We start from the raw sequence: 10,133 nt of genomic DNA on the forward strand, positions 1-10,133 counted from the left end.
GCTGGGGGGGCGCTTGGGATGGGGGTCACTGGGGTTGGGATCGGGACTGGGACTGATTTTTTTGTTAATTAATTATTAAAGGACACCCCCCCCAATCTGGTGTGTTCCAGGCTGGGGGCTGTGACACCCCCCTCGTCCCCATCACTCCCCCATCCCCATCCCCAGCTGCAGTGACCCAGGGCACCGGGGGGGTTTGCATCTATTTGGGAGACAAAATATTTGGGGGTCCTCCAGCCATAGGCTGTCTGGCAGCAACTCCCCCCCCCCGCAGGCAGGGAGCAGGCAGGGGTCAGCGCTGTTTGGGGGGGGCAGGGACCTCAGAGGGACTCAGCATGAGCAGATTTGGCCCCTGGTTCGCTGACAGCAGTTCACCCAACCTGCCACCCACTGTCCCCATCGGCCACCCACCACGTGTCCTTGGGGCGCACGAGGTCTTTCTGGCAAAGGGGAGGGAGAAAGAGGGGGTGAAGGGCTCCCCGTTTGGCCCACGGGGTATCTCAGGGTGCAGCAGTAGCAGAAAGCACCAAGGCAATGGTGAACCTGAGTGAGGGCAACTCTGACACTTACTGGGACCAGTAAAAGGTCACCACAGCCACTGAGCTGAGCCACAGTTTAATTCTGCTGAGGCGACCGAGCCACAGTGGTTGGTTCCTCTCCATCACCTGGTTGCCCTCCATCTGTTCTTTCCTCTCTGTCATTCTCCTCTCCATCGTTGTCCCCAGCATAAGGCAACTTCATGCCCAGGCCTGGGATGGGGATGTTCAGATGCAGAGATGGACTTTCTTGCAAAGACAGCCAGATGGACCAACACACACACCAGCACCGTGGCCTCTGCTGTGGATGAGGATGGACACCAGACCTCCAGACTCTAACTCAGCTTGCTGAGGGACACCCAAAAATTTGCCAGGAGCCTCCGATCCAGGACAGACATTTGCTTCCCACCATGCGAGGGCTTTGAGGCAGAACAAAAGGCTTGGCAGCAGTAAAGCCACGGCACGGCTGGGCACCGTGTCCCTCTGCCAGGAGCACAGCTGAGCTTGGCAGCTCAACCCACCCAGACCTTCATCTTCCCCCCCCTACAGGGAGAAAGCAACTGCTGTCTCTATTTCAGCACACAAAGACAACGCCATGCCCAGTTGGGTGGATAAATTGGTGTCGCTTGGCTGCCTTGGGCTGGCTTCAGCTGCATGACCTTTGGGACAGGGACATTGGGGAACGGGGAGGGCTTGGGTTCTGGGCGCTTGGGCTGGCAGGTTGTGCCCCTACCTCCTCCAGTTTGGACAAAGGGGAGATGATGTCCCCACACATCATCAATGTGACCTTGCTGGGGTAGGGGCTGTTGAAGGAGACGGTGTAGAAAAGCCTCCGCTTGTGCTCCTGCACCATGTTGAACTCAATGGCCCTCATCTCCTCGACTGTGCTGGGAGGCACAGCCAAGGGAGGCGTTAGGACCATCCTCCCCACCCCAGTACCTAATACCTGCTCAATAAGTCTTCTCCAGGTTTTCCAACCATGGCTTTCCACCAGCAAAGTCCTCTCCCATGCCAGAAGCCACAGGCTGATATGTCCCTGTGACCCCAATGCCTCCAGATGGGTGACAGCCACCAGCTTCCCCCCCCCAACCCAAAAGGGACAGCTCTCTCCAGAGAGGTTTTATCTGGGCTGTGTATAAATGGGCTGATCCCCCCCGTCCACCCTACAACCAAGCCAGCAAAGAGGCAGGAGGTTTGGAGCAGGTCTTAGACTCTGAGCTCCTCCCGGATCTGTTTGTACTCTCTGATGTTCTCCTTGCTGCTTTCCAAGAGGCGTTGGACTTCAGGCAAGATCTCCTCGCCCAGTTTGCCCAACTTGCTGTAGGTGAACAGGTCCTGGGAGGCAAACGTGGAGACCCCATCCCCGATCACCTTCAGGCTGAGCTGAGGGTCCATGTTGACTTCTCCGCTGTCCAGCTGAAAGGGTTAACACAGCAATGTGCCTGTGTCTTCTCCTCCATCGGCTGCACGCAAGGACCAACCCTCGGCATCAAACAAGCCAAGCCCAGAGTCCAGCGCTACAGAGATGGAAATCCTGGCCTTTAAATGCTGATGGTGGGTGCAAAGTGCAGATCTCTGCTATAACCACCTTCAAACTGCTGGAAGATCTCCACTTCTAGCCTCCTCCCCTCCTCCCATTGGTGTTTTTTGTAAGAAACACCCATTTTATCAAACGAAGGCCTCACTCATGATGAAGATGAAGTAAATGGCCACCTTCATCTTCAGAGTCTGCCCTTCTTCCCTGTTGGGGACAGGGGCCATCTGGTTGACAGTTGGTGGTGGCCACCTCCCCAGCACCAAGCCCCAAGGAAGCCTCTCAGCATCCACAGGAAAGGAGTCCCCCCATGTGGCCCACATCTCTCCCAGGGTGGGGGGACAACACAGCTCAGCCCCAGCCATCCCTGAGCCCCCCTGCCCCGTGGTGGGCTCAGTCCCTGCTGCGTGCTCACTGGAAGGTCTCGTAGATGTCCAGCCTGCCGTCCAGAGTGATGCAGGTGAAGAGCGAGTACAGGGCTTTCTCCAGGCCACCAAAATGGGCCAGGACAGATTTGCCAAACAGGATGATGCCCAGCACCGAGAAGATCTGCATGGGGACAATGCTGTGGGTCCCAGCACCTTCCCCACGCTGGGAGGGATGCTCAGCATCCTCCAACCCCCAGCACTGGTGCTCCCTGGCAAGAGCAGGGTCTGGCCAAGCTCCTCAGCCTTGGTGCTGGGAGCTGAACCCCCTCCCCCAGCATCCCTGAGCCTGCCAGAGAGGTGGGATGGACCAACGTGGTGGGAAAGGACCATCCTGCTGCTGCCTTTGTGCCTGCTTTCCCCACGGTCCCTGAGGTGCCATGGCCAGCGCTGGACGCTGGTGGCCAAGATGCTTCCCCAGGCCGATGCTCCTAGTCCAGGCAGGCATTTCCCAGCCGTTTACTGGCATGGAGATAAAGAGGATGACCATGGTGTTACAGAGGTCAGGGATGACCTTGAGGATGGCCTGAAGTATCCTGGCCAGCCCGCAGACCTGCAGCACCATCACCTCATCACCATCAGCCTCATCACCCTGGGGCAAGGCGAGAGAGCCCATCACTGCACTGACCACGGCAGGGGAAGGAGCCAGGAGAACTGGGTCCCCTCCTGGCCTGAGGGTCTGGGGAGTGTCTGCACTACCCCCCCCGGCCCCCAAACCAGGGTAAAAAAGTGAGAGTGATGAGCAAGCGATGACATTGCCTTTCCCAGTGCAGATCCAACATGTGGGATGTAGGATGGGGCCACCACGCCTGGACCACAGCATCTCTGCTCAGACCAACATGGGGACACCAGGGGCTTTGGGGTATGGGACCCCCTGCCCTCGCTCACCTCAGGATCTGGAAAACCTTCTGGACCTTCCACTTGGGAATCAGGGCCCCCACCACGAGGCAGGCCACAAGGAAGAAGTTGAAGCCGTTCCAGATGTCTAGCAGGCAGAGGAGCAGGGGGCTGAGGCTGCGTTTGTGGACCCCAGATGAGGGCACTTCCCCTAATATTCCTCCCTCAGGAACATCCACAGGGGAGAGGGGGCTACAAGGGGTCCATGTGCCCCACGGCTACACCGTGGGGGGGGCACAACTGGCCTGGTAGCAGGTGATGGGCCACCAGGCGAGCATAGGTGGCTAGCAGCCCCAATGCCAAACATCCCTGCACCTGGGGGGGGGGGCACCGGAGGAGGTCCCGGTCCTTGCCGGGGTGGGGAACCAGAGGAAGGACCGCGGGGCCGGCTTTTCCTCCTCTCCCCTGGAGACGGCAGCAGCGAGCCACGGCGGCGGCGCCCGCACCGCCCCGGTCCCCCCCCGGCCTCGGCATCCCCGGGCAGCCGCAGCCGGAGTATGTGAGGGAGCGTGGGATGGAGAGATGCAGGGAGGGATGGACACGGGGAAGGAGGGAAGGAGGGACACGGGGAAGGAGGGATGAAGGGACGCTGGAGCCCAAGGACGGAGGGATGGAGGAGGGACTCAGGGATGCAGGGACAGAGGGATGGAGGGACACAAGGATGGAGGAATGGAGGGACTCAGGGATGCAAGACGGAGGGACAGAGGGATACAGGGACATGGAGATGGAGGGACAGAGTGATGGAGGGACTTAGGGATGGAAGGATGGAAGGAATGAGGGATGCAGGGAGGGAGACAGGGGAATGCAGAGATGGAGGGATGAGGGACTCAGGGATCGAGGGACACAGGGAGGCAGACATGCTGAAGGCCTCCAGCCCAGCTCAACACAGCTCCCACCTTCCAGTACAGCCAGAAACCTCTGACCCAGTTGAGCAGGACCTCAGTGACCAGGGCCACAAGCACAACACTGTCTATGATATAGCTTAGCCAAAACTGGAACTGGAGGGAGAAGAGGAGGAGGCGAGAGCACCTCTGGGCCTAGGGCAGGACTGAGGGACACGTGGCAATGGCCCACTGGGAAACCAGCTGAGGCTCTCCCATCGGACCCACACTGGGTGTAAAAATACAAAGCCTTGTGGATTCTCCAGTGGCTAGTATAGATGAATTCCCTGCCGAGATGTGAGCATGGTGACCCCCTACCCATGCACAAAGCTTGCAGGGAAGCAGCCACATTGGGGCATCTCTCCGCCATCAGGCGGGGCTGCGGGGTTTCATGGACCCATCCCGGAGGCAGCAAAAGGGCAAGGGAAAAGCCAAGGGAGCGGGAAGGGCCGGTGGCAGGCGGTGGTGGGCACGGCCGGCACTCACGCTCAAGGGCAGCATCATGGGGGTCTAGCTGGTGCTCACCACCTCCTTGATGACGATAAGCACAGACAAGATGAGCTTGACAGCGGGGTGGGCGAGCAAGTGGCCCATCCATACCCTGGCGATGTATTCCTTGTGGTCCCAGGAGTCCTGGAGGGGGAGGCAGGGTGGGGAGCCCAGAGAGGGTGTCCCTGCTGTCCCGGTGGGCTGTGGGTCCGGCACCCATCACCCACCCCACCCTACCTCACTGCACACCACATCTCTGAAGTCAATGAGCAGCCACTGCGCCTTCTCGTCTGGCTCCCGCTGGCACTGGTGGCAGGGAGGGGACAGAGTGTCAGGCAGGCCCTGGTGGCACCACAACGGATCTGGCCCCCCCAGACCTGGGTCCCCAGCCCAGCCCAGGATGATGGCAGAGGTCCCTCACCCTCCTGGATGCTGGCAGAAGCCCCTGGGGACCTGCTGCAGCATGACCTCACCATTCTAAGCAGCAGAATGTATGACATCATGCTTCCGTGCCTCGTGACATCACTGCTTCTCCCCAGTAAGGGGGAGGGCATGGAAGAGCGAAAGGAGCAGAGGAGTGTTGTGGAGGCAGAGAGGTTGCTGGGGACTCAGTCCCCCAAACTGGTCTGGCTTCAGTTTGAAACCAGAGGGACACTGGTGGCTTCAGCACCCCTGCATAGCCAGGGAAAAGAGAGGGGACAAGGGACACATGCCAGCACTCCCAGAGGCAGGCTGGGCCAGTATCACCATGGGCCTTTCCCAGTTATCCCAGCAGCTCCCCTCCTCTGTCCCAGTTTGCTTCCTGGAGCTGCAGCCACTTCCCTCTATACAGATGGGGAAACTGAGGCACGGAGAGACTCAAAGGCCCCAAATTTTGTGGATGGAGAACCAGGTTTCTGTGCTGATTCAGCCCCACGACCAGGTTGACCTTCCTTGCATCGCATATGTCCCCCAAATGCTCCCCCATCACCCACCCCATCCTCACCCACGGCCACCCCAGGAGTCCCCATGTCCCCACGGGTGTCAGTGGTTCGGGTCTCTCTGGGTGATCAAGCCCATCACAAAGCTCCATGCTCCAAATCCCCTCGTTAATTAAAACCCAGCAATAATGAGTTCCTTTCTCTGCTCCAGCCTTCGCCTCCCTGCAGCCCTGGCGCCAGAGAATTTTGGGGCTGCGTTCAGGTGCGTGGGGAGCCCTGGTCCCTCCGTGGGACAGAGCCCCAATGTCACGCGTGGGAAAGGGAAGGCGAGGGGCTGGCAGGAGCACGCGGGGTGGCTGCTGGGACGCTGGGTGGTCTCCAGGGGGGTGGGGAGGGGGCTTTGCTTTCCCCACCTGTAAAATGAGGGGGGACAACCCTGTTTGTTCCCTGTTAAAGGGAGGGGGCAGGAGCAGCCCCCCCAATCCCATAGGAGCCCCTGGAGCTCCAGCCAAGGGGATACTGAGCTCCACCATGGCTTTGTTTGCAGGATGAGCCCTCCTGGTCTGGCAATTAGGAGCCTCTGGGGTGGAGGGTGCCACAGGAAATTTGGGGGCCTTGGGGAGGATGGTGGGGGAGGCCGAGGTTTTGTTCACCCCTTCCCCACGCTGGAAATTCCGAGCGTGCCTCAGTTTCCCCACTCAGCGCTGGCGTGGGAACCGGAGCAGAGCGAGGCATGAGCAGGGTGTCAAGGGTGCTGGGAACGCCCTATGCTGGGCAGGATGGGGCCAACGGGTTGTGTGGGGCTGGTTTGGGTGCCATCCCCAGCAGAGCCCAAAATACACCGGCAGCCCTGACTCATCCCCACCCACGGAGCCAGGCCAGGGGCTGGGAGGAGCTGGAAGGGCCACAGGGTCCCCCCCTGGGCAAAGCGGCTTCCCGAGCTGGAAGGAAACCCACGGCGCCTGGGGTGGGGGGCCCGGGGGCTGGGGGGGGGGGGCTGCGCGTTTGGATTTGGGGTGCTGTGCATGTGCACACGTGTGGATGCGTGTCCCTGTTGGCTGGATCAGGGTGTGCCCACGTGTGTGTGTGTGTGCATGTGTGCATGCATGCATGTGCATGCATGTGCATGCGTGTGCTCTTGTCGAGTGGGTGCATGTGTGTTGCACCCCGTTGCAGCCCATGGGCAATAGTGCATATATACGTGCGCATACATGTGTCTAGGAGGAGCACACGTGCAGCCGGTGCCTTGCTGTGGGCGTGTGTGCACGCGTGTCTGCCAGAGCGTGCGTGCGTACACACGTGTGTGCCCTCACCGGGGTATGTATGTCCGCATGTGTGCGTACGCGTGTGTGTCTAAGTGCATGCCCACGCAAACGCGTGTGTGTGCATAAGCACACGCGTGCGTGTGCAAGCGTGCACAGGCGCGCGTGTAAGCGCCTGCAAGCGCGCGAGCGCACGCAGCCACCCGTGCATACCCACGTGCGCCTCGGCGCACGTGTGCACCCACGCTAAGTCCCCGCGCGCACCCGCAGCCTCCGAGCGCGCACCCGCGCGCCCGATCCCACGCGTGAGCGCGCCCAAGCGTGCGCGCCCGCCCAAGGCCACGCGTGTGAGCGTTGCATCCGTCCCAGCGAGGCGGCGGCCGGCTGGCGGGGAGCCGGGGAAGGGGGGGGGGGGGGGGCCCAGGCCTTGGCCGGGGCAGGCAGCGGGAGGAGGAGGAGGGAAGTGCGGCTCAGACAGTACGGCGCCAGCAAACACCTGCAAACAGCTCCGGGCACACAATGGCAAATACAGGTGGGGAACCGCGGCCTCCGTCGGCGCAGCCGATTGCATCAGACTCCCGCTCTTGCCAAGAGGCGAGCGAGCCGGCCTGGCCGGCCACCGGCACAGCGGCTGGGGGACGTTTGGCCTTCACCCCTCCCAGCCCCCCTTGGGGTTATTTTTTGGCTTGCCTCATCTTTTTTGCGCCCGTGTAATGTAGTTGGGAAGATAAAAGCCAAGCCTGGTTTGTTCGGCTGGGGGCGGGGGGGGGGGGCTTTTTTTGCCCCCCAAGGTAAATCCCAGCCCTGGCAGGGCAACAGCATCTATTTTTAGTTGTGTTTTTTCCCTTTTTCTTTCTTTTTTTTTTTTTTAAACCAGGGTTTCCAAGGAAAGCATCGGTATCATGCCACAGCCCAGGCTGGGGGTCCGGGCAAGGCTTCTCCATCCCGTCCCCCTCCAGCTATTCCCGGGGCCTGGGAACAGCAGGGCGGCTGTTCCAGGAAAGGCGCCGGGATCCATCCACCACGGGAGAGGAGTCGACGGCCCTGGGAGGCTTCCCGGGATCCAGTGCCAAAGCCTCGTCCTGCCAAACCCCGCAGCCCCTGGGGAGCCGCAGCCCCCAGCCTTGGCCGAGGGAATCCCTTGCCCTGACCCCCCCCCCGGCAAGGGGACGAGGACAGGGGCCACCTCCGCTCCCCTGGGCCAGGAGTCCCCCTCTTCCTCCCCGGTGCTGTTTCCATCCAAAAAGCCCCAGCAGGACTGGTTTCTCCCACCCCACCAGTGCCTGTCCCCACTTCTCCCAGTAAGCCCCAAACTGGGCTCATTAACTGCTCCCACAGGTCCAGGATCTCCACCGCCATCACCCCAGCTGGGGTACCCATTGCAAGCTGGGGTGCTCACACCATGGGGAGCCCCCTTTTGCAGCTACTGAGACCCCGGCTCATTCCTGGGGTGCTTTTCCCACCCACCCCAATTAAATCCCTTTGGCACATCAGCACTGGCACTAGCTGGAGGACCACGACACTGGGGTGAGCGTGGGGATGCTCGCCCCTAAACCACCCCTTGGCTTTTCCTCCCAAGCCCAAACCCAGTGGAGATGGCAAAAGCCTATTTTTAGCCATTAGCATAACACCAGCTCGGTTCCCAGAAGCGGTGGTTTCCAGCTGAACACCCTCACCTGCCTCCAGCCGCACTGGGACAGCCCCCTGTCACCCCATCCGTGGGTGCCAGAGGGTAACCTGCCCTTGGGACAACATGCTGGGAAGAGGGAGGGATGTTCCCAGGGGTTTGTGATTCCGTTGGACCAGCTGTTGCTTTTTGGATGGCCCATGTGCTGCTTTTCCCCGTGGAAATGCCCACAGACAAGGGGTGCTTGGTGGGTGCCAGCTGCACCCTGAGCTCACGTTGGCCGTCACAGGGATAGGGGCCAAAGCCGGTGCACGTGGAGAAAGGTTTACACCACCCTGTGCCCCAAGACCCCTCCTGCCTTTTTCCTCCTCTCATCTTGCAGCCCCTGACCCAGCCCACCTGGAGGCTGCAACACCCCAGGGACACCCCGATACCACGGGGCAAGCACCCACACTATGCCTGGCTGACCCCACAGCAGCAAAGCCAAAGCCCAGCACAGGGGATGGAGGAGACGGTGCTACAGGTGGGAGGATTTTAACCCTGGGGGAAAGCAGCCAGGCCTGACCCTGATTGCAGGCAGGCCAGCACCTTCCCCAGGGAGCAGGATCCGGCCCAGCTGTGCTGCAGCCGGCCGGCGGGTCGCATCTGCTCCGGGGCCAAAGGGAAACCACAGCATTAATCCGAGGGGAGGGAAAGGCATTTCTGCTCCCAACACCCCTTCCCCAGGGTGCTGCCCCCCCCTTCCTGCCCCCTCCCCCCCACCTCATCCCCCGGGGGGGGTTCCAGGCCAGGCAGGGGTGTGCAGTGTGGATGCCACCTGGGGAATTGCAAGACTCAGAACAACCCTAATTAGAGCCAGGGCAGCTGCAGCCCAGAAACTCCCCTTCCCTTGGGGGGAATATCCTGGGGGAACAGCATCACCCTTTCCAGCCCAAGAGAAGCTCAAATCCGGCCCCAGGGCACCGGGCAGCTCTTTTTTTTTTTTGCAAGGCAGAAAGTAGAAACCCCTGGAAAAAGCATCTTTTCCCCCCCTCCCAGGGCTCCAGCTACACCTCCAGATGGTCCCCGGGGCTCAGCAGCTTCTTCACTCCTTCCATATCAGATAAGCAGAGCAGCACCCAAAATAGCTGGCAGACACCTCGGCCGGGAGACAGCAGCCTAGGGTTAATTCCTCCCATACCTGAGCTGACATTTCAAAGCTATTAAACAATTAATGAGATTCCTACCGTAACCCTAGAAGTTACAATCGACGAGAGGGTTCGGGGGCTCCCACCCCCAGGATGCTGCTCTCCCACCCATGGGCGCACCCCAGCTCCCTTCCACCCCAGGGATGGAGAAAAACATTCAAAACGACCAGTTGGTTTTTTTTTTTATTATGTAAAAACGGTAACTTTTATAAAAAGTTTATAAAGCAAGTACAAGGCATGTTCGCAGAAATTCACCTTCCTGCACAAAAGGTACAAAACGTTAATACTCTAGTATAGAGCTCCACAATACACGAGGCCACAGCCCCAGAGAGTTTGGTTCATACTCGAGGATGTCCCCCCCCCTCCCCAAAACCCCCT

General features: G+C 60.3%; 1 protein-coding gene across 1 annotated transcript in view; it reads right to left on the reverse strand.

The window, feature by feature from the left end:
* Window positions 1-1,739: 1,739 nt before the first annotated feature.
* Window positions 1,740-10,133, reverse strand: part of ID3 (inhibitor of DNA binding 3, dominant negative helix-loop-helix protein) — a 9,662-nt gene continuing 1,268 nt past the window's right edge. The window contains exons 2-9 of the mRNA XM_010576371.1: window positions 4,997-5,065; window positions 4,796-4,903; window positions 4,286-4,387; window positions 3,381-3,553; window positions 2,956-3,115; window positions 2,483-2,616; window positions 2,208-2,274; window positions 1,740-1,949 (exon numbers count right to left, since the gene is read on the reverse strand). Coding sequence (XP_010574673.1) covers window positions 1,740-1,949; window positions 2,208-2,274; window positions 2,483-2,616; window positions 2,956-3,115; window positions 3,381-3,553; window positions 4,286-4,387; window positions 4,796-4,903; window positions 4,997-5,065 — 1,023 coding nt within the window. The remainder of the gene's footprint in view (window positions 1,950-2,207; window positions 2,275-2,482; window positions 2,617-2,955; window positions 3,116-3,380; window positions 3,554-4,285; window positions 4,388-4,795; window positions 4,904-4,996; window positions 5,066-10,133) is intronic.

The sequence above is a fragment of the Haliaeetus leucocephalus genome, unplaced genomic scaffold (assembly GCF_000737465.1).
Source record: "Haliaeetus leucocephalus isolate CR32 unplaced genomic scaffold, Haliaeetus_leucocephalus-4.0 Scaffold517, whole genome shotgun sequence".
In the NCBI taxonomy this organism is placed as follows: domain Eukaryota; kingdom Metazoa; phylum Chordata; class Aves; order Accipitriformes; family Accipitridae; genus Haliaeetus; species Haliaeetus leucocephalus.